A 24,632-nucleotide genomic window follows, 5' to 3' on the forward strand; every position below is an offset into this window, starting at 1 on the left:
TTAAGAAGTTGATATTTTAATGTAACTAATGAATTTGTGTGCCCTGAATTAGCTGTGTAATTAACTACAGATCTGCAGAATGATTGTAGTTTTGTCCATTATTTAGGAAGATAACGTCAAGAGTTCTGTCATATTTACGAATGGTTAGTAAAACTGTGAGCACAAATCAAAGCTTACAAAAAAGTCTAAAAATGAAACTTAGCAGAAAGCTTCCGACATCTGTATATCACTGAAAAGATCATCTTGATTTCCATGTGTAATTGCTTAGATATGCTTTGGATATGGTAAGAGAGACTAGCTGTGAATGTAGCTGTGAATCTATTATAAATACTCCACAAACAAACAAACCACCAAGTTTTAGTACAAATTAAATAGAAAATTACAGTAAACCATGTATTAACCATAATTTTGAAGTGTGAAATTTGATTTTTAAACAAAAAGCTTTTAACCAGAACTCTTTAGAAGAATTCATTATTTAGATTACAGTGATAAAAATTTTTATAAGTAGAACATTCAGGACTGGAAATCTTTCTTTACAAAAATCCTTGAAAATATTTTAATTTAAAATATCTATATGGAGTATAATGTAATAAAGATGTATAGTATATTGACATGTTTAAACCAGTAAAAGTAATAAGGCTATTTTGCAATGTGGAGATTTTTCTATGTATGTCATTTCTCTGTAGGCTAGGGTGTAATTGTATAATGCAAGCAATGTATGTGTGAGATCTCTCACATACACACACATTACTTAAGCATCTTGTGTTTGAATCATCAGAGATAATTCATTTTATTCTTGTATTAAAAACTGTGAATGTTTGAGGCTTTCAGCAATGAATAAAGGACTACATGGATCCAAACCAGGACGATTGATAAAATCCTTGCTACTATTGGCTAGTATTTACTGTCTTTTAAGTGGCAGGTTGTATTTATGCCAATTTATCTGCTTCAGGGAACACTCTTGATAGCAGAACAAAGTGAATAAAAGTAGTTTGCTTTGCAAATGAATGCAAATGGTGAAGCCTTTCGGGAAGCCCTTTAACGGGAGCAATGCACTTTGATTATGAGTGAAGCTGCCATTTGGACATGGTGAAAAGAGCACGCTTGAACCATTGATTGGGGGAGACAGTAAAAAGTCAGGAAGGGCCCCGTTAAGCTTGCGGTGCAGCGGGCGGATGTCAGTGTGGTTAGAGCACAGTGGGAGAATGACAGGCAGGATTAGTGTCAGGGAGAAGCTTTGCTGTAGTTGTGGAGATGGTCCCTGGGGTCACTCACCTCTGACTGTTGTTCTGTGCTGATGGCTCTGTAATGCAAACCGCTTGATATGTGCCTGTTCATTATCGGAAATGGTGATTAGAAGAGGTATGTCATAAAGAATTCCTTAAAAAATAAATAAAATGGCAAACTACTGATGATAACAAAGATTTGGCTCTGCAGTCGTTGCCAAAGATGCTGCAAACGTCAGAGACGGTTACTGCGTTTTGCCTTCTGAGGCAAACGCAATTTCATGCTTTAAACTGCTCTAATTGTGTGTTCCTTGCTTTGTTCACTTTTATTTGGCCGTTATGAAGACAGTCATTGTTAACAGCTTGGCATGCAGTTAGAGTAAAACATTTTTATATCTTTTGGTTATTGAGTAGTGGAAGCATCCGGTCTGGTTTTGTGGCATAACTGCATTTTAGGGATGGGGGAGGGGTGTTGTTTAATCGTCTTGATGGAATATTAGAGTCAACAGATTTCATTCCTGGTTCATGCTAGAGTGCTAAAACACAGGATGGTAACAGTGACAAGAAGCTAAGAGAACTGTTCTGTTTCATTTAGAGGCTTTTTAATATGTCAAAGTGGAGATACTCTCTGTGTCTTTGCTGAAAAAATATTAGATGGGCAATTAAATGAATGTTTAAAACATTGTGTCTTAAACTGTGATTTAATCATGGATTCATTTAGGTTGGGAAAGGCCATTCAGATCATTGACTCAAACCATTAATCCAACTCTATGAAGCCCACCAAGAGTCACATCCACATATGGTTTTTTAAATATCTCCAGGGATGGCGATTCCACCACTTCCCTGGGCAGCCTATTACAATGCTCAAAAACACTTTTGCTGAAGAAAGTTTTCCTAATACATAATCTAAAGCCCCCCCCCAGCACAACTTGAGGCTTATTATTACCTGGGAAAGAGGCCAGTCCCCACCTTGCCACAGCTCCCTATCTCAGGCAGTTGTAGAGAGCAATAAGGTCTCCTCTGAGCCTCCCTTTCTCCAGGCTAAACATCCCCAGCTCCCTCAGCTGCACTTCATCAGACTTGTGCTTCAGACCCTTCCCCAGCTCCACTGCCTTTCTCTGGACTCTCTCCAGCACCTCAATGTCCTTCTTGTAAGTGAGGGGCACAGAACTGGACCCAGAACTCAAGGTGTGGCCTCACCAGTGCTGAGTGAGGATGATCAGGGGGATGATCACTGCCCTGGTCCTGCTGGCCATACTGGTGCTGATCCAGGCCAGGGTGCCTTTGGCCTTCTTGGCCACTTGGGCACTCTCTGACTCATGTTCAGCTGCTGTTGAGCAGCATCCGCAGCATCTTTCCCTCCAGGCATCTTTCCAGCCACTGTGCCCCAGCCTGCAGCTGCAGGGCTTGTTGTGAGCCAAGGGCAGGAGCAGGCCCAGGCACTCGGCCTTGTTGGAGCTCAGAGCTCTGGGCTCTGCCCATCAATGCAGCCTGTCCAGATCCCCCTGCAGAGCCTTCCTGCCCTCGCAGCCAGCTCGGTGTGTCTGCAGGCTGCCTGAGGGTGCCCTGGATCCCCTGGTGTGGCTCATTGATAAAGATATTAAACAGAGCTGGTGCCAGCACTGAGCCCTGGGGAGCACTGCTGGGTGCAGTTCCATTCACCAGCAGCCTCTGGGCCCGGCCGTGCCAACAGTTTCCTACGCATCCAACAGAGCCCCCGGGCAAGCCGTGAGCAGCCAGGTCCTGCAGGAGATGCTGTGGGAAGTGGTGGCAAAGGCTTTCCTGAAGTCCAGGTAGGCACATCCTCAGCCTTACACCCATCCACTAAGTGGGTCATCTTGTCACAGAAAAGGAGATCAGGTCAGGCAAGCAGGACCTGCCTTTCACAAACCTGTGCTGGCTGGGCCTGGTCCCCTGGCTGTCCTGCACATATGATGGCACTCAAGAGGATCTGCTTCATGACCTTCCCTGGCACCAAGGTCAGACTGGCAGACCTATAGTTCCCTGGATCTTCTAACTCCTCAATGGGTATTGCATTTGGAAACCTGTTGTGAGCTGTGACCTCCCCAGTTAGCTGGGTGTGCTGGTAAACGTTTGAAAGGGGCTCAAGTGAGCACTATGTTCAGCTCCCTCAGTTCCCATGTCTGGATCCCATCCAGCCCCATGGACTTGTGTGTGTCAGGTCACTGACCATTTTTGCTTGGATTATGGGAGCTTCACTGTGCTCTGTCTTCCAGGTCAGGGACTGGGTACATGGAGACCAATGGATCTTTCCATTAAAGGCTGAGGCAAAAGAGAGCTATGAAGTACCTCAGCCTTTTCCTCATCCTGTATCATTGTTTCTGCCTGCTTCTAGTAAAACATGGAGATTCTAGTAAAACATACATTCTTCTTAGCTGTCTTTTTGTTGCTTATGGATTTGCAGAAACATTTTTTGTCTTTTATGGCAGTAGTCAGATTAAGTTCTTATTGGACTTAGGCCCATCCAATTTTTGCATAACCCCATAATCTAACAAAAGTATTGTTGAATATTATCTTTACTGCATTTTGTAGTGTTGTGTTATGTATGTTGTATTAAAGTTATAGAAATTAAATGCATTAGTCTACATGATAGACAAAGTGCAATTTTTAAGTGTTCAGGATTTTTAGTGTCCTACTGTTGGTATCTTGTTTTTATCCATTTTCAGCAACAAGACACAGAGAAGATACCCAGATTTTTTTTTTTAACATTATTAGATTAATTTGTTGAAAGGGGTTTTTTTGTCCATATATTACCTTGCAAATAAATGTCCAGTATTCCAGTGTAATGAATGTTGTACAAATGTTTTACAGGCACCTGAATGGACAGAGGAGGACCTGAGCCAGCTGACAAGAAGTATGGTTAAGTTCCCAGGGGGGACCCCCGGTCGATGGGAAAAGATTGCTCACGAATTGGGTCGATCTGTGGCAGATGTGAGTGCACTCAGATTTGCATTGTGTAGAGGATGACAAACCAGAACAAGACAAGCAGTGTAGAAGGCAGATATGGGGGCTGACATTGTCTTTTGAGAGAAGCTACAATCCTTTTAGGACCTGGAAGTGAACCATTAACTAACTATGCAAGAAGCAGATGTCAGCCAGTATCGCCCTCCACAATTAACAGCTGTAACTGATCAGCTGGATGGGGGATTCTGGTGCTTACAAACTTCAGCTACTGTAACCCAATAACAGAAAAACAATGAACTGCAGGTTTTGTAGTAACCTCCTTTCACTGCACGTGAATGTTTGTATGACTTGGTTAAAGATTACATCTCTGTTTCAAGCCAGTCCTTTAAAAATGCATATGAGCTAATGGTGTTTTGACAGGTGGTTTCCATTAATTAAGCAGAAATATCTTTACAAATTTTAAAACTATGTAATATGTATGATACTATTTCAGTGCCTTTTTCAGTATTATAGCATGCTTTAAAATTATATTAGGTAAAAAAATGTCTTTGTTAATTCATATTTTATAGTATATACCAGATACCAAAGCTTGTACTTATGTTATTTGAGTGTTATGATCTTAAAACCCTTAGGGGCTAGGCTGTAAAAGACTTCTCCTTTTCAAGCAATAGATCACTAGAACATGTAGTGTCTACTGAGGACCTTTTGAAAGCCCTTTCAGCTGACCCTATTTTATAGGCTCTGTAGGGGTTAATGAGAATAACATTTAAATCTGTTCATGTACATTTTGAGATTAGATGTTCTTTATTTATCATATTTCAGGAATTATCTTAAATAATGGAAAACAAAGCCACTGACTACAGTGAAATATTATAGCCCTCTGGGAAATTTGTGTACTTCTGAATTTTTTTTTTCTTTGTTGATATAGTCACAAAAAGATATTTTGAGAACTTACTTTTCAAGTTTTAATGCACCTATACTGTTCTGATACATATACTAAAAAAATAAGTCTTTGCACTATTCTAATTTTAGAACAATACATTATTTGCAAAATAGTATATGTAAAGAAGTTACTAGCCTGATAAATTAAATTAGGGTTTTTAAGGTTTATTGTGTTCATACTTGAAGTATTCATACTACTGAACTGACTAAACTGAATAATACTAAACTTTAATAATAATAATAATAAACTTTATAATAATAATGAAATTTATTTAAAATATGCTACATTTTACTGATCTTAACAGCAAAAATATTTCACATGTTGGTAGTATGTAGTGTTCATTGCAAAGAGCTTTTAAGATGGGTTTGGAAAATTTGATTATCTGGATACAGATAGTATGGACATGTGGAATGGTTCTACATACATCCATCACAAAACTAACACTATCCTCAGATTGCCTTTTGCACTCACTGCCTGCTTTATTCCTTGACTTGGGTGTATTAAGAATCCTTTGCATAATATATTTGGCCCAGTATTGTAAGTGCATACATCCAGTATTGAAAAGAAAAAACAAAGTTCACTTGTTTCTTCCATTAGATGAGAGGTCCTCAGCAACTTGTTGTTTTGTTTCAGTGAGTAGGAAAGAGAAATGAAAGACATGTGATTGTTCTAAGAGCTGTCATTTTCTTGTATGAAAAAAGCAATTTCCAGGATTTTTATGTGTGGAGAAAGGTCTGAGTGTAATTCTTTTTACTTCTAGTAACCTCCAACTGTATGATTAATGTAATTATTCTCCGTACAAGTTTTTACTTCTCTAAGAATTTTTAACTGCTCCTAATGCTAGGTCACTTTCCTGACACAAACTAATTATTAGAGCTTCTGTAACTTTTATCATTGCATTACACAGAATTGCAGCAATTAGGTATTATGAGGAAACAGAAACGAATATTTTACAAAATGAATGTTTTAAACAAAATCTTCATGGGAACTTCTTTGGGTCTCAGACTGTTACTGCATCGGTACTAGAAATGGTGAAACTGGAAACTACTTCAGATATATCCATTCAGTAAGATTTCAATATTCAATAAGAAGTACAACTTATCCTGTATATTTCTAGAAGAAAACATAGAATCTAAATTTACAGCAAAGACTCTTATTTTTTTGGAGCATCACCATAATTAGATAAGAAATGATATGGTAAAGCTGCAGGAGAAACTTCTGGGTTGTTAACTTTGTGTGCCGTAAAAAAGGTGTTTGCATGTGCGGGCAGCATTTGCTGCCCAAGCAGCTGTTCCCTGTGTCTGCTGGGAGCAGGGCAAGGAGATAAGTTCTGGAGCACAAGGTGCTGCTTTGAAACAGCTTGTGTAGCAGAGGTTGGGAATGCCTTGCTTACAGCTGGTTGAACAGGAGCCGAGCCAGAGAGGGTTTGAAATATGTATTATCTAGCAAATATACTATGTCTTGAAAAAGAAAAACATTCAAGGACAAATTTGGATTTGGTTTTCTAACATTTTCTAGTATAGGAAATACTTTGTAAGAACTTGAGATTAGTGTCTGCTTCTTTCTTCTCCTGCAAAGCATCAAGAGCTGTAAGGCTTGGTTTTCCTTTCACAGTTAGAGAATGATGATAGAAAGGATTGATAAGGTACAGTGTGCTTGCTGAGTGATTTTATGCATTCAGACCTTATTTAATGGTAGATTAGCTAAAAAGGTATTCCTAAAAATAGCTCAGAGTAATCCAGTCCAAAATGCTTTCTCCATTGTTGCTTCTGTCTCTAAGCTTGCTTCCTCAAAAAAAAAAGTTAGAAAAAAATCTCAAAACTTTTTAAAGAATAAACTGAAACCATTCATATATATCAGAAGAGCATCAATGAAATTCACTCCCTCTAACTACCCCAAAGAAATTCAGTCTTAAATTTATTCCTTTTTTTAAAGAAATAAATTCCTACTACAACCAACTGTGTTTTCATTTGCAATTTTTAGGCAGAGTGAAGCAGTGACTTGAGGAGAGTGTTCTTGACTTTTTTGAACTTTACAGCTTCATGGTGTTGTTTTAACTTACTGCATCCTTAGTTTGTGTCTAGTTTTCAGTATAGCACTTAAACATGTGGTTTGATACCAAGAGTCCAGATGACAATAATAGGTTCCTGAAATGTTATCTACAAGAAAAGATTATGAAGGAATTCATGTCGCTGAACTTTAAAAAAAAAAAAAAACAAAAAAAAACCAAAAAAACCCCAACCCTGAGAATGTAAGTATTAACTGCATAAAAAGAAAACCAAAATGAGGAAGGGTCTTGTCTACTGCATTAGTCTTAGAAGGCAAGAAGTTTTTGCCTCAAATTTAATCAGAGGCTGCAGACACTGAAGGACAAAGAATTACAATGGAGGTGATAAAGCAGTGGAATAAGCTGCTGTGGAGTCTCCATATTTGTGAGCCTTTAAAAACAGGTTACACAAACATCTGCAAGAAACAACATCAATACAGTGGTTCTGCCTGAGGTTAGGTCCTTCTCTTCATATGGTCTGTGATTACACTAGCCAGATAGTCACTGCAATTGGTCAGTAATCACTGCATATACATTAGCTTGACTTCTTAAATTCAGTAATTCCTAATAGTGTTCCTTCAGTGTTTTCCTTGTCTACCACTATTCAAGTTGGTGTTTTGTAGATACTTAGTTTGTTAATTGTTATTTCCCAAAGCACAGCCCAAATAAGGATTACTGTAAGGCCCATTATATGGGTATGTCTACCAGATTCCCTGTCCAAACAAGTACATCCACCCTAGAAGTGATGTGGGCTTCTGGGAAAGTGCCAGCCAAACTCCAGCAATGAACAGCTACAGGCATGCTGTAGTGCCCCTGAGCTCATGCAGCTCTACTGTTTCTGTTTATGCTGCCTCATGTGATGCCAGCATAAATGTCTTTGCAGCATATTCCTGTGCTTTTCTCCTCAGAGCAAGGGTAGGTTTGTAGCTGTGGTACAGACATACTGGAGGAAGGGTTTCTACTTTAACTTCTGCCATGGTAAATGTTTACCTTGTCTCTCTTTGGAAAGACATCTTTTCACAGCCAGTGAATGATCATCCCAAAACAGATGAGGTTGTGCTCACTTTATCAGTATGTTTAATTATTTAAATTGCTAATTGTCACTTCAGTATGTGCATATAGGGAATTTGGCAATCTTTTCTTATAAAGATGGTTTTCAGCTGGCTTAGTATAATGAAATCTTAATGCTTTCACAACTGAAAGCTTCTGCAGCTTTTTAAGTCATTTTTATTGCAATTGGCTGTTATTGTAAATTAGGTTTTCAAGTATTTTGATTATGAAAGGGAAATGGAGTTCAGTTAACTCTAATCAGGATTCCTGCCTGCTGACCTGGTTACCTGTACCACTGCTCTCTGTCATCCTCCAAACATCTGTTCTTTGACCCATTTTCCTTGCTGAATTTGTTGCCCCAGGGTTAGTTCTCATTCCTGTCTGCCAATACTTAAGGAAATAATTGACCTTTTAAAACAAAATAAAAAAGTTATGTTTGAATTTCCTAAGCACTGTGAACACTCTACAACATAGTACAAATAATTAATGGAGTGGAGTTGCAATACTATTATTTCTGCAAAAATGATAATGTTTGATTTGACAAATGCTAAGCCTTATGAAGATTTGTAGTAATGATTGTCAGCTTTTGCTGAATTCAAAAATTGAGAAAAAGCACTTAGATGTGAAATTATAGAAGTATATTGTACTTGACAATACCAACCTTTATAGATAAAAAGTTTTTAAAAAATATTTGCTGAAAGGCATAAATTAATTTCAGTAACTACAAAGGACGTTCAAATTGTAAAAATAATAGAGGAAGTAAAAGCTGTCTGGCATGCCAAACAGACTTTAATGTGATTATTAGGTACAGGTTTTTTAAATTAAAGGCAAAGAGATCTCAGATTTCATACTTGTGAAGTAATATCATTCACTTGTCTTACAGGATTTAAACTGATTCTGTTTGCTCCTGCAGTCACTAATCTCATGCATTTGTGTTGCAAAAACAGACTGATTGGGATTTGCTGCTTGTATAGAAGAACACTGAGGTAGACAGCAAAACAATAGCCAGGTGGCAGACATTCTGAATTACCATGAAACCTGAAAGGATAAGGTTTGGGGGGGTAGGTGCATGTTTTGTGGTATCTCTTTTATGCCCAAGCAACAGTTTCAGCCTGTAAGTCTGACTGTGGGTTCATACTTATTACACTTCATATGCCATTGTAAAATAGAGTTCTTATTTTTGACAAATGCAAACTCATTACTTTGCCAACAAGAAAACATCTATATGAGAAATGGTCCATATGTAAAAGCTCATGAATTTATTAGGTCTTTTGCTTCTGGAGATTAACTGTTTTCCTAAGACTGTTTTATATTTCATTTTGTGTACTGTGTCTGTGTTAACTCAGTTACAGTGCAATCCAGTTGTGGATATTCTGAAACACTCACCCTTAGCAGTTTGCATATATTTATGTAATCAATAGTTCTTCCAGTTGCTTATTGAAGTATAAAGACCTAGATCGAGGTCCAAGAGAGGTTATGAATATCTAGGATGGGGTTTAGATAATATATAGGTCATGTAAACCCCTCAATCTGAGAGTGAAGTCTTCAAAACACCTGTCTAATCCCACAGACACACCAGAGTGATTCTCTTGATACTTGGAGGGAGGAAAAGGTGGTTGCTGTTCACAGCACTCTCACTGTACAGTTTTATTCTGTGCACTCCTACAGTTGTCCCTGCCATTTTTACAAGATTGGGCAGAACAATGCCCCTTATAAACAAAATGGATTTTCGTGTCATAAAGCATGACCAGAGCATTCTTTTCACTTAAAGGAAAATTTTTTTTTTCAGAAGGCAGTGGGACAGCAATTTTTGGTCCATACGATGGCTTGTGAAGGGGTTAAGCCAGTGATGCTGCAGCTTTTTATAGAGTGGCATAAATTAATGTAATGTCTCACAAAGCTCACAGTGAGCTGGGTTTGAATTTCTTTGCAGAATTTAAATTTCTGACAATCAAGAAAGGTAATGCATTTTGCATCATCAGTAACAAAATAAGATGTCCGAGTAGTTCTTGCAGTGGGCATTTGAGTCAAACTCCTCTTCTGCATGAGTGCCCGTAGGATAGAGCTAAAGACTCTCTCATGGATTTTAACTGACAAACAACAAGCACAGTATGAAGTTTCCAGCATTATCACAAGTCTAGTTGCAAAGTTCTTCCTCTTGTCTCTTGAAAAAGAGCAATTCTTTTGCTGCTTTAAATTAACTGTTTGGGGACTTAAACTGGTGTAAGTTCTACATCTGCCGATTTAGGTCAAATTTGCCTTTTTTGCAGGCCACATGTTAAACTGCCTCATAATAAAACTTACGGTTGTTTTGGGGATTTCTGTTGCTGTGGCAAAGTTCAGAATCACACATGGCTTCAAAGTCCATAAGCATAATAAAATTGTATTGTTGCTGGCTGCAACTGGTGGCTCTAAGCAAATTCAGTTAAGTTCATAACATGTTTTGTAGTTCTTTCAAGAATGTTGTCCTTAAAATACTCATTTGCTGTGTTAGTATCAAATTTAACCTACACAGTGGCGAGAGATTAGTTGCATTACCAACTTTTGGGAAGTTTGCAACACTAAGAACTTTTGGGAACTTTGCAACTAAGCTAACTGTTGCAAGCAGTGCCAAAACAAAGGTACGTCTGATTTGAAATACTTATTTCAAGTGGTCTTGTAAGTTGCAAATGAGGATACTTGGAAAATGGAGAATGATTTAGCTCAATGTCTCAGGATTTGAAGTTTCCACAATCTGGTAAAACTGAAAAACCATTTTAGAAGCTCTTTTAGTGTCTAAAAGGGAAGTCAGTGTATAAAGCAACAAATTTTGAGTCACATGGGAATAAAAGAATAGGTCATTATTGTTGTTTGACTTGTGTCAAACAGTGCTTGATACAGTTGTGGCTAATATGAAAAAAGCTGTTTAGGTCTAGACTGGAAGAAAATTCAGCACAGCAGGTAGTATTTTGATTATAAGAGGAGAACTTAAAATTAGGCAATTTATTCTGTTTGGTTCTGGAAGGTTAGATCTGTAAAAACCTACTATTTTGACAAAGCCACGAAGGCATTAAAATCCTTCTGTATCTGGCTTTCCTTTGTAAGAAAAAATGTGTTTACAACTCAAATTAGCCTTAAAGATTCAAGAAATTTCTTATTGCTTTATAGAAACCTCAAGTACTCACAGGCTGTCTCCTCAATAATTTTTTCCATAATTACACAGATCTTGGCATTTTTTTCATGACATAACTAGATGGGGATCATGCAGGAAGATAACAACTGGGTGCAGAAGACTGCTACTGGGAGAGCAAATTTGTTAGTTAATGCTGAGAAATCATTACATCTTTACTAAATACTTATGGAACTTCTGCTCAGGAAGATGCTGTGAGTAACAGAAAATGTTACCAGACTCTCCGGTATTCAGCAGCACCATAACATCATCCTTCTTTGCAACAGGGATGATGTTATAGTGCTGCTGAAAACCCAACATTATTTTCTTAAAATATCATTAGAACCCAAGAGGTTTGTACTTCTGTGACTTTCTGCTGCAATCCTAATCGCAATACTGTCCTAGAGGAAGACAGAAGGTAGGCTGTGGCCCACAGAAGATTCCCAGAGACAGCAAAGGGTGAAGGTTTAGTGGCACATTGGTGTGTGCCCTGCAGAGCTGGGCTGGGGGTGCAGCTGAGGCTGGTGGGCTGCTGCTATGAGAATGGAGAATTGCTCTTCATCTTCTGCTAAAGGGTTCTGTGTCTCTGTTTAGCACCAGTAGGATTACTGTACCTGACTTTACACGGTTTTCCCTCTAGGTGTGTCATAGTTCTGTGCTTTTTTTATGTCTGCCTTCCCTGCAGGATGAAAAGTACCCTCTCATTCATGTGATAACAAAATTTGCTTTTGCCTATGCATCTGAGAGTTTTTTAAGCTGATTCTGATTTTTTTTCCCTATATATCTCTGAAGTATCAATTGTCCCATCTGAAAGAGGTGGCAGGTGTCCAGGGTAATAAGAGAGTTAACATCTGGATGGTCATGATGAGGAATGCTTTTACTGCTAGGTGTCTTGTTAAGTAGCAACTAGTCTTTGTGATCTGGACTAATTGTTAGTAGTACAGGAGGAAACCAGCTCTGTCTGGCTTTCATCACATAAAATCATCCCACTAATCCCACTTGCTTTTGATAGAATCTTTTTATAGCTGGAGAGCTATTGAAACTGAGTTCAGAAGGGAGTTCTCAGAAGCAAATTGTTCCTGTGGTTTCTTTCAGTAGGTCCCATAGTAAGATAGTTTGATTTCTACTCCAGCAATTTGATTGCTTGCATCCAGGTTTTTTTTGTCATCTTTATCTGTCTAAGGAAATCTGTTTCACTGTGCATGATATTACCTGACTTTATTTGTGACTTCTCTTATCCCTGGTGGACTACAACATTTAAAGTTGATTCCTGTAAAATAATGCAGTGTGTCTGTTCAGCAGTACAAATACTTGCAGGAATATGATATCTTCTGTCTTCTGTTTTAAATCAATTTCAGTCTTGATCCTTATTATTTAAGGTGTCCCCAGACCCAGGATTTCTTAAGGGGGCTGGCTAATACTCTGGTGAAAGCTATTGTCAGTAACAGCAGGCTTTTAGCACACCTTCTCACAGTCAGGATAAAACTCATAATTTAATATACATGAAAACTGTAATTTTAAAGCATTATGCAGGAACAAATAGCAGTAATAACTACAAGAGAGTATTCTACAATTGCTTCATACTTTGAATAAGTTTCTCCAAGTATATTATCTGTCAGCTAATGAAAAAGTAAGAATATCGTATAAGCAAGCTATGATAAGTAATTAAGCAGAGAAGGCAATGGAGCAATTTATGTTGCATAACTTAGTGAATTTTTTATGAATCGGTTAGGAACCAGCTAGTAAATAACACTATTCACCCCTGGAGAGGAAATTTAAATCAGTATTAAGGATGTCAAAAAGCATGGAGGAATGGGCAACAGAAAAGTCTGCAGATTTGAGTGGCAAGAACAATGATTAAACTCCAACAGATCAAATTGAAATACAATTTCAGATGTTCCATAGGCTGGATTCCTAATAATCCTCAGCAGTTTAATACTGACATGTTAACGATTCTTGCCCTGTGTCAGCATCTGGAATGCCAATGACAGCTGAGGCTGATGGACACATAAATCTGAAGGCTAAATAAGTGATACCTGAACTCTCAGTGAAAAGAGCTGGAGTAAACTGTACATAGCACCTGGAAAAGGACTGCCCTGTGAAGAAGAAAGCTGACAAAAATAATAATAGACAAATAATCTTCCCCTGTAACCTGTAAATTATGATAGTAAAGCTGTGGGAAGCTTGATGAGTTGTCAAACTTACATCAACTGCAAGTGCTTGTTCAATGTTTGAAATGGTAGATTTTCAGTATCTAAACCATACACACAGTTGTTATTTCCAGCTTACCTGGTGCATGTTCAAATTGAAAGTCCATCAAAGCATTAACAAATATCCTAAAGCCTTCCAAAGATAAAGTCTTGGAAATATTAGATGTGATGAATGGAGTAACTTAATACTTGGTTTCACCATGCTGTAATGAATGAAGTTGGCCAACATAAGAAAACCTATGGAAAAACTGTTACTCCTGAATTTTCTGCATGTAAGGGGAAATACTAAATGCAATTGGGATCTGGGAATAAGCCAAAATCCTTCACTGGTCAGATGGAGAGGTATGGTCTAGATTCCAGTCCAAATAGCTGTAATATGCAGCAAAATTTATATCTGTGATGGGATACATACACCAACTGAATTTGGGGACACCTGTCTCGTAAAGGAAACTGAAATTCAGCTGATTTGCACCACTGCCAAAGCAAAGTTTGTGTTGCATGTGTAGTCTCAGCTTGAAAGATAAAATTATAAATGCTGGCCTCTGAAAACATCAGAGGTTCAGCAGAGAGAAAACTGAGCTCAGTTGGCACTGAGGCAGCAGCTCATGGTACCTGTCTTCGCTGGCAATTCATTCTGCTCTGTTTTATTCAAGGAATCTTTTCTGCTCTCTTTTTCCTGCCTTTGTGTCCTTATGAGCAGGCTGTAAATCTCTGACAGACCTACTTTAAAGATAGCAAAATGGTTTAGAGACAGTTTTCTGGAATACACAGAGATAGATAGGGCCTTGTCATATTTACAATGAATCTTCCAGGAAGCTCTAAAAGCTACTTGTTTGCATGGCAAATTCTTCTCCCTCTTTTGAAAATAATCTAGTATAATCCAGTTTATATAACATCATTTCTATTTAAGAGATGCATAGCAGGACACCACCAAGGATCCATTCTGTTCAGCAGTCAAGAATGGTTTCTGTTTTTCTCAGCCTTTTAAATTGTACTGTAGAGACGCTGCTAAAAAGGAAACACAAACATTTTAATTTTGATTATTTTAGAATATAATTTTTTTAAGGAAGGCAATTTCTATTAATGGATCATATTTTTCAAGGAAGATCCCTTCTATTGTTTCAAAATTGGGATCACGGAGGTCCCAGAACTGTTAGTGCCACTTGAAATTATCTGTTCATATTACAGTATTCTGACATTTTTCTTTGAACAATTAAAACTTTATCGTACTGCAACAGTAGAAACTGGAGTTTTCTGTGCCAGATGTCTACCTCTGGATAAAGGTTTTGGTTAATTAGAGTTGGGATTTCATTGTTCAGAGTTTTCATTTGAACTTAATCATCCCAGAAAATGAGGCTTAATTTGTATGGAAAATAGACCACTTTGCCTTGTTAAGTCTTTCTGTCATTTCCTTAAGGAGATCCAGCACCAGCCTATTTTTACAGCAAACTGCTGCAATTTCGTGGGCAGAAAGGTGGGTGGGAGGAACCAAAGAGACCAGACTAGAAGCAGATGGTACCAAGGTATTTTAACTATTGGGGTGCTCACTTATAAATCTTGTCATAGAACAAAAATCCTGACTCTTAATATTTAATTTTTCTCACAGCAAATGGCTTTACAACCCTCTGGCAGGTTTGCTCTCTAGTGCTGCTCTGAGTAGGGAATAATTGTTATTGTTAACATTAGGTAGCTAAAACAGCAGAAGTCTGTGCTGTGGCTCAGGAGGCCTAAATGACTCCTATTGTGGCTAAATCCCACAAATCTCACACAGAGGAATTCCTGACTTTGTAAGTGATGTATTTTTTATTTTTGGTCTGAGCAGCACACTGCCACACACCTTACACTCAATGGATGTTAACAGCTGAGGTCCCAGGTTGAGAGAGCAGGGAACACAGGGAACCCATCCCATGTAGTAGCAAGTTTGATTCAGGATCTTGCCTGTTCTCATTTTAAGTTTCATTTGAGTGGTTCAGACTACTGGATTTTAATTTCTGGCTTTTTAATAAAGTCCTCATGATAAAAAGAAAAACAAGAAGTTTCTATCTAGTATTTATAAAACATTTTCAGCAATTAAAAAGATTGTATAATTCTTTGAGTACTACATTTTAAGATTTTTTTTTTGTGGTACCTGAATTTGGGGCTGTAGGCTGCTACCTAAAAGGAGCTACAAGAGAGCTGGAGAGGGACTTTTTACAAGTCCCTGTAGTGATAGGACAAGGGGTAGTGGCTTTAAACTGACAGGAAGTAGGTTTAGATGAGATATTAGGAAGATATTTTTATTCAGTGAGGGTGGTGGGCCACTGGAAAAAGTTGCCCAGAGAAGTCATGGATGCCTGGAAGTGTTCAAGGTTTGGTTGGTCCAGTGGAAGGTGCTGTGTGGCAGGAGGGTTGGAACCACGTGATCCTTAAGGCCCCTTTCAACCCAAACCATTCTTTAATTTTGTGGTCATTTTATAACAAAGATGCTCAATAATTAAAGAATCTTTCTTAATCTTAAGTGAAGCCTGGCTTGTTATCTGAAGTCTAAAAATTTGGGATGAGGAAGCTCCTTGTTCTGGGTGGGGAGAAAGGTTGGTTGGTTGCTTACAAACAGAACAAAATTTGAATCCAAAAATGCTAAAATTAGTGTTATTTTTCTCCCAGGACAGAGATTTCATTTTACATGGAGAGGTTGAATCAAGCAGCTCTCTATCCTCTGGACTATCAGTAATAACTTTTGTTGCAGTACCAGAACTTAGGAGGTGTCTTTGCTGATCTTTGGCAGTCAAACTGTTACCTTTCATTTGGGGACTGCATGCCTGTCCACTTGTGTCCTCCATCATCTGGACCTGTGTGGGTCATTCTGTTCTTTGGTTCAGTATTGAGAAACTAATGTATAGAAGATAACTCATTTGGTTCTTTTCCCCCTATCCTTGTGGTATTTTTAGGCCAGAAAATTAGGGTTTAACAAGGAAAGAAAATAAAATTTGATTATCAACTGTCATGTATTATGGTGATAGTAATTGAAATGTATAGCATTGTTTACATTATTTTAATGAGCCAATAATTTAGAAAGAACAAAATCTAGAAAGTTACTTAAAGTCAGTTTGAACTCCACATATGAGCAAAGCCAGCTAAAGAACAGCCTCACCATATTTATTGTGTCTTCAATGTAGGTGTTTTGTGGTAAGCTAATAATGAATTCTTCAATAGCCTAAATGATTACATTTTTTAATAGTCCTTCATTGTTGTTGTTTTCATGCAGGTTACCCTGAAAGCCAAACAGGTGAAGGATTCTGTTACATATACACCAGGTGTGTGCTTCTAAAAATGGCTGGGTTTGGGTGATAGCTGTGCCTTTCAGAGTTTGCTCTGCAGAGAGATTTTTGCAACCTTGCCTTGCTTTGAGAAAAAAGAACTGCTGGATATTCTGAGGGAACATTTCCCTTTAGCTACATCCTCCTGGATGTATTCCTTTCTTATTCCATTTATTGTGGGGTTTGGTCATTAGTTCAGGTTGCTCCCTTTGTTTATATCAGTGTGGGTATTTAGTAGCACTTCCTGTAGATCAGATAAGCCCTAATTGTCAAAGTTAAACACCTTGATGATCAAGTGAATGCCTTGATTTTTCAGTTTTTTCTTAAGCTGTCAGTCCATAAGAGCTTTTTGTCCACTCTGCACTATTCTGAGAACCTTTAATTTGAGGACAGTTCCCTGCTTGTTTGTGGAGCTTGTTTTACTTTTTCAGAAGTGTAACAGCAGTGCTTCTAACAGGTATCATTAGGCTCTCGGAGCTTAAAACGCTGGCACACAGTTCCAAAAATTTCAAAGTCAACGTGAATCTGCCGGATCACATAATCACCCAGAGAGAGAGGGAAGAGGAGGTGGAGGAGGAGGGGAACTACAATCTTATATCAGAGCAGATGGATACCCAGACAGATCCAAAGGAGACCCTAGCAAGTGAAACTAGACACCGAAGACGAAAAATTGTCAAAGCACCTGAAACGGATCTGCTGGCAACAAAAGAGGTACCAGAAGAGAAGGGCAGAGGGAGACGCCAGAAAGATTTTGATAACACTGAGCAAGAGGAAGAGAGTGATGATGAAAGCAGAAGAAGAGAGAAAAGTCGTGCACCAGAAGAACCGTGGACTCAAAATCAACAGAAACTTCTTGAAATGGCCTTGCAGCAGTATCCAAAGGGAACATCAGATCGCTGGGATAAAATAGCAAAATGCGTTCCTGGAAAAAGCAAGGTATGACTTGTTTTGACTGAACTATGGTATAAATTGAGGGGAAACATATTTGCTACCAGTTTGTGATGACCTTAAGAATGAGGGCCCATATAGAAAGGTGAGGCCTGTCTGTAGGTCTGAGAGACTGAGGTCTCTCAGTCCAGACTCAGGTGACCTAAAGAGCATCACTGTCATGTTTGTTGCTTTATTTAAAACATTTTTTCATTTATGTCAGCTTGTTTGATCTAACACAGAAACTGTTGAAATAACTACTGTTTCATTTTAAAATACCTACCTCTCCTCTGCCTTTCAGATCTTGAATTGCAGGACAAAATTAGATTTTAAAACTAATTTTGATTCAAAGTTAATAAACATTGATGAGCTGCTTTGCTCACACGTTCACAACACCTTTCTCAACCTACCTTAATGAACAAACAAAATAAGTAATTCATCTGCAAGTGTTAAATGCTCAATAATCTATCAAATGTTTTTTTTGTAAGTATAATTTTTAAAAATAGCAATAATTGTCATTGATATAGATGGTGTGTACTAGATTTCCTAATAGTTGTGATAGTTTAGTTTGCTTGCTTCAGCCATTGTAGCTGCAGAAAAGCCCTGTAATATTTGTGCCAAACACAGCGAGGGAGCAGGAAATGCCTGGGGAAGGATTTGGGTTTCTCTGGCTCGGAAGCTGTTCTGCAGTTTCTGGTGTTGACAGGTGCTGTGTTTCTGACCTTGAAGGCTAGGCTTAACCTGCCTGCAGTGTGGCTCACACCAGAGGAACTGTTCAAAGCAGACACTGCAATACAGCTGTTCCATAATTGCTCTTGCAGTCATTGTCAAGAAGTACTGGTCGCTGTTTCTTGAGTTTGTGTGCTCTTCAAATAGATAAATGAGCCACTAAGAAATGTAAATTGCAAGTTCATTTTTCTAATCCCTGCTTTACTAGATGTAGAATCTCCTTCTCAAATTCAGTGTGCAACTTTACAATAACAAGAAAACAACCAACCAACCAAGAAAAAATCCAACAAAAACCCCACCAAAAAAACCAAACAAAAAAACAGAAACAAAAACAAAACAAAAAACACAAACAAAACCAGACCCAAACAAACAGAAACCCCTAGAAAACCCCCAGAACACAGCTCTTCTTCTAGAATAAAGTAGCATGTATAGAGTTAAAGCAGTAATAAAATATCAACCTTTGAATAACACTTTTGTGTTTCCTTTCAGGAGGAGTGTATAGCAAGATACAAGTTGCTTGTTGAACTGGTACAAAAGAAAAAAATGGCTAAAAGCTGAATGTTGTGAGCAAGAAGAGATGTAGTTCATCTTTGTCAAAATGGGGTTTTAAATCTCATATGCAGGAAACTGCATTTTTGTACCTCAGTATTTCTATATGTCATGTGCCTTAGTAAAAGAAAATATTAATAAATCTTATACCATCTCACTGGTTTGTGTGTTGAAGAATGAAGATGTGTTTGTATTGAAGAGCTGCTTATGCAGATGTGTGATAACAGTGTCTAAAAGTGAGCAGAGCTGCAGGAAACCCGCCCTGATAATCACATACTGAATCTGGTAGGTTTGCAGCCAGTGGATATACAAATAACTTACATTTGTTTTTAAAGATAGAATCGACCTGAAACTGTTAAGCAAGCAGGAGAGTAATGAAACACTGAACTCAAAATATATTTTGCTTTCTTGCACCTCTACTTCTAAGATCATACGCTTATAAATACCTTATTCTTATAAATATCTAGTAATATTTTGAAATAAGTAGTATTTCTAATATTAACTTCCACATATATTTATATGCACCTGCAATATAATACCTTATTTTGCCAACCCTGCAGTGATTTTTGATAGCATGGTTGATTCAGTAAAGTTGAAATGGGTAAAAACACTAAAGGCCTTCATGTTTTAATTAGAAATTAAGAGATAAGGTACTTCAGGAATACTTTTTAAGTACAGAATGGCTAATATTCTTGGGCTAAGAGTTCTCATTTTGGGGATCGTTGTATACCCTGGATTCGATTTGAAAAATAGGTAATAAGGGTAATTTGAAAAATAGGTAATTATTCCATACTTGTAATTTTATTTTGTATAACTTTTCCAAAATTGTGAAAAGCTTAAAATGCTGGAACAAAGGGTACTTAACGGGCTGTAAATGACAGCCATAAATCAGAGCAGTGATCAGAGTCTGTTGCAAGAAACATTAAGGACTTGCATTTTTTAAAGCATTATTTACCATTCAAATTGTGATTTAATACCAGGATTCTGAAAATTTTTTGAGTTTTAATACAAAATCAAAATGAAAACTCAGAAAGTCAGGTATCTGAACTCAAAATCAAAATTTGGTGGCTGACAGTCTCTGTTAACTTCCTGCCATTTCCACTGCTGATTTCTCCAGTAACTGCCAATTGTGCTCCTTCTGTCAGATTAGCACTTCACAACATTTCATCCCATTCCCATAAAACTTTAAAGGCTAAGTATTTAGGGAATGTAACAGTGTTCCATATGTGTTCCTCTTCCAATTGGAGCACTTTTTTTTTTGTCTCATATAAAAAAAAAATCTTAGTTGCTAGAAATAATGATATTATGGAAACATAGCCAGATAAAAAAGAATGCATTTAATTTTTTTGTGTCACAGAGAACTTCACAGCTTAACTGCACTGAAAGTTAGGGATATTTAGAAGCTGTGATCTGGGTGCTAATCAGTGGAACAGGAATTCTGTGCTACTTTGAAGGAAGAATCTTAGTGAGATCAAGTGAGGTATTTTCAAGAGGTATCAGGAAAACTTAACTTTCAAAAGCTTTTAGTCATCCAGAACACTCAATGAGAGATGACTAGATGGAAAGCAAGGTATTTGAAAGGGCTGCAAAGAAAAGCTGCTAAAATGGTGAAGTGAATTGGTGAAAATTAATGGGTGGAGCTAGGGTAGAATATGAGCAAATGGAGATGTACTGTTCATGAAAAAAATAGACTGGTAATGGGAATATTTCTGCAGTTTCTAAAAGAGAAAGCAAGTAATGGAAGAGTTTAGCCTGGGAGGAGGAAAGAATCGTCTTTCTTTTCCACTCTGGATTTACAAGACTTTACCTGGAATGGTGTGCCTGGTTCAGTGGATTCACTTTGAGATGTAGAGCATCCAGAAGAGAGAGAATGATCCAGTGTTTGCATTGCCTGGTTTGCTAGGAAGGTATTGTTGGTATTTGCTCTAGAAGCCTAGAGAGAGAAAAAAATCTTCCAGGTATGTCCAAGAGAGCTTTGCAATTGGGTGATCTGTTTTCCTGATGTGATCCATATGGAACTGTTACAAATCTGCTGTGGCTGTGAAGAATAACAATGGGCTCAGTTTGGAGTTAGGTGTCAGGGCAAAAAAATCCAGTGGCAGCTGTAACAAGGACTTGGGAGGACTCTTGACACCTTTATAGCTGGGGGTGAACTCCTGCTGGAGCCTGTGCACATCCCCAGGGTGCAGGGCAATAGTCACAGGCTGCCTCCCAACCCCTTCTGCTTCCCTCCTCCACAGCCTTTCTGCACTGGTGTCAAAGGAAGAAGGACGAGCACTGCTAACTGGTAAGGTTGGTTGGTTGGTTGGTTGGTTGGTTGGTTGGTTGGTTGGTTGGTTGGTTGGTTTGTTTTTTTTGTCTGTAAGACCATTCACACCCAGAAACTTAAAACAATGTTCCTGACAAATCCAGTGTACCTGAAGGAAGATGTTTAAGGATGGGCAAAGATTGAACATGCCACGTTGTCACACTTGTCAGGTTGAATACCTGAAGTGGTGCCTGTCTGTCTAATCACAGATGTTGCTTGTGCCTGGATGGAAGGGAATGGATGGATTGCATCCTTACTGCCTGAACACTGAACCTTCCTGAAAGCAGAGGCAGGCTGGCTGTGTAGGAGAAATGCACTGGCCTCTTGCACAGTGGCACTACACCAGGGATTGGTGACAGGCCCAGCTGTCTCAGCATGAAGAACTGGGAAGGTTTTACATAGCACTGGTGGATCCTTTGGAACTGAAAGTCTGGGATGGGGAATGTGCATCAGTGCCCTATACCAGTGGATCTGAGCTCTGCAACCAGTTGCTCAGATCCCAGCCCAGATCCCATCTGGGAGCCATCCCTCACAGAGCAGGGTAGTGAAGGCTTTGTCCAGGGTGCATCCAGTGAATGTTCATGTTCAGTTCAAGGGCCAAGGGAGTTGGCCCATCGCTAGCTTTAGCTCTAGTGTTTGGCAGTAGGGAGGAAGGAGACCTGGGAAAGAGTCCAACACTCCAACACCTTCAGAGCCTCTCTGGGTCCTCTCTGCATTGCCAGGTGTTTTGTGGATGATGACACAGCCCATTTATCAGTGCCTTTATGGTGACTGAGTTCAGACATGATGCTCATCAGAGAAGTGGAAGACTTTAGTCAGGCTTTGTTTTCTCATGGGTCTGTTACCCACTACCAGAGCTTGTTTTTTTTAAACTTCCCATGAAAATCAAGGTCACTCAGGACTTGGGTTTCAACCAACTTCTTCCAACTTTTGTTCTTGCACATAATTTAGCAGATTTCCTTTAAGTAAATATTTGTCTGCTAGCAAAATGCATTTTCTTTCCTGGGCAGTTTTGAGCTGTAGCTCAGCAGTGCTTTTGCACCATAACTTTGTTTCAGTCCTAGAGACAGTCTGTGCTGTAGGTTCTACACTCTGACTTCCACCTAAATGTGTTCAATCTGAGCCCACTTTTAATGTCTTTGCTCATCTCTGCTGATGGCATGGGCAGAACACTATGGAAAGGAGTTGTTTGGAGCAGATGAGACAGGGAGGGCAATATTCCCTTACCATGCTGAGGATAAAGTCCAATGCCAAGCTAGAGGATCCTGACATCCATACACAAGTAGAATATGACTGGGATGCTGGGAGGTGCTCTCATTTAGGCTCTTTGGTTCTAGAGGAAAGACCAGCAGATGCTCTTCTGCATTGTCCTTTTGTAAATGTAGATGTTTGGACTATATTACTCTCAACTTTATAGTTCTCAGTGTTTGAACGAATTAAAAAAAAAAAGTTTCAGGAAAGATTTTGCACTGTGACCTCTTTGTGAGATGATGGGGCCTGAAAACAACAGAAATGGTGAAGAGTTCTCCTTTAGGCAGACCCAACAGTAAGATTTTAGAGCAGCTTATGAAAAACAGGCATGAAGAAAACTGGTCAGTTTAAATGTCACAGCAGTGCTACTGCTGAATAAATTGCTCCTGCTAACACAACCTGAATGGATAAAATTGATAAAAGCAGGATTTCAGATGTAGGCTGTCCAGAATTAGTTGCCTTCTGTAAGCCGTAAGGTTTGTTGTCATTGCTGTGAGTTAAGTGGGGTTTTGGTAAAAAATCGTCTGAATGCAGCACCCTTAGTCTGTGCTTGCTTTCGTGACACTGAGCCCAGGGCAGTTCCCAGCACACGTGGAGAGCTCAGCAGCTTGGCTGCCAGGGACCTGTGGAGGGGCCTGGGCTGCTTTGTCATCCAAGGCATTCCACAGGACGGCACTGTGGGCTTTACTGAACTGGTGCCAAATCAGCCACACACCATCATCTTTCATGTCAGGACCTGAGAAGTCATTGAAACAAGGTTGGTTTTGACGGCATCTGGCCCTCATGTGAACTTGGCTTTGATGTGGTCTCTTTCTTTGAAGAGCTGCTGAATTGAATTTTTTGTTTGGATGTCAGAACTGTCCTTTTCATTATTTCCTTGCTGTTGCTGTTGGCGCACCAGGACTGTGGTACTGCAAACCACCCATTGCTATTCTGGGTTTCTGGCACCAATCTCTTTTGACAATTTCACAAGTATTTCACATTTCTCTTAGTAGGAGACAGGTACCAGAGTTCATGCCATCCCTCCAATAGCAGAAATAATACACAAGGAAAGGCGGGATGTAGCAATTTTACTGATTCCTATGGTATGCTCCAATTGGAGCAAGGTGACTTATATTGCCTAAGGGTTTTTGGCTTTGGTTTAGGTCCATGAATAAATCAGCAGTCCATGGCTCCAGGAGAAATGGCACTCAGGATTCCCTAGAGGCCTTGTGCAGGGAGCAGGGGCAGATTGGGCTTTTCTTCCCCCTCCCCTCCGGGTCTGGCATACCGAGTATAACTTCCATGCTCTGTCATCTCCCCTCTCAGCACTGACCAACAGCCAGAGCTCAACAGGGCCAGAACACTGACAGCTCCTGAGCTCTGGCCCTTGTACAGGCTTAATCAGTAGAAATGATGAAATCTTCTGAACCTCTTCACCTTAAAAGTATAAAACATTCATCAACTACCCCCAAAATGTCAGGAGGATTTTCTAGTCCTGGGGAAGTCCTAGGGCAATGCCGCCCCTTTGCTGTGCCAGGTCCTGTTTCACGTTTCCCTACTGTTACTTCTGAGCTTATTTATATTCCAGTCTTCTTTCAGGGCTCCAGTCATCCCCATTGGAAAACAAACCTATTCAATACAGGGGCTTTGAGCAGATGGGACAACATTCAAATGGCACAGGCAGCAGCAACACCATCTTCCCGCTGCTTGTCCCAGAAACTGCCCTGAGCCTCAGGATGCCTCTGACTAGATAGGGGCTAAAAACTGAGGAAGCCACAATGCAGCTCTTGTCTGTCACCCTCTGATGAGCACAACCCCTCACATTTTATCTTCAAGTGATTGTACAGGAATGGTCACGTTCTCTTTGCTTCCTGGGAAATAAAAACCAGGAGTTTAGCTATTTACCAACCTTCCCATGGACAGTGAACAAAATTCAAGGAAAACAGCACTGTGCTGGTTTTACAGAAAGTACAGTTCAAAGGTTACAGCAACAACCTCAGCCTCCTCCCCTCACCCAGGCACAGTGCAGGTAAGGAACTCT

At 39.1% G+C, this 24,632-nt stretch overlaps 1 protein-coding gene across 1 annotated transcript in view; it reads left to right on the forward strand.

Annotated features, from left to right (window-relative positions):
• Positions 1 to 19,207, forward strand: part of DNAJC1 (DnaJ heat shock protein family (Hsp40) member C1) — a 108,077-nt gene extending 88,870 nt beyond the window's left edge. The window contains exons 9-12 of the mRNA XM_059841921.1: positions 4,059 to 4,178; positions 16,794 to 16,842; positions 17,303 to 17,781; positions 18,991 to 19,207. Coding sequence (XP_059697904.1) covers positions 4,059 to 4,178; positions 16,794 to 16,842; positions 17,303 to 17,781; positions 18,991 to 19,059 — 717 coding nt within the window. The 3' untranslated portion in view covers positions 19,060 to 19,207. The remainder of the gene's footprint in view (positions 1 to 4,058; positions 4,179 to 16,793; positions 16,843 to 17,302; positions 17,782 to 18,990) is intronic.
• Positions 19,208 to 24,632: the final 5,425 nt, after the last annotated feature.

The sequence above is a fragment of the Haemorhous mexicanus genome, chromosome 1, assembly GCF_027477595.1.
Source record: "Haemorhous mexicanus isolate bHaeMex1 chromosome 1, bHaeMex1.pri, whole genome shotgun sequence".
NCBI classification, from domain to species: domain Eukaryota; kingdom Metazoa; phylum Chordata; class Aves; order Passeriformes; family Fringillidae; genus Haemorhous; species Haemorhous mexicanus.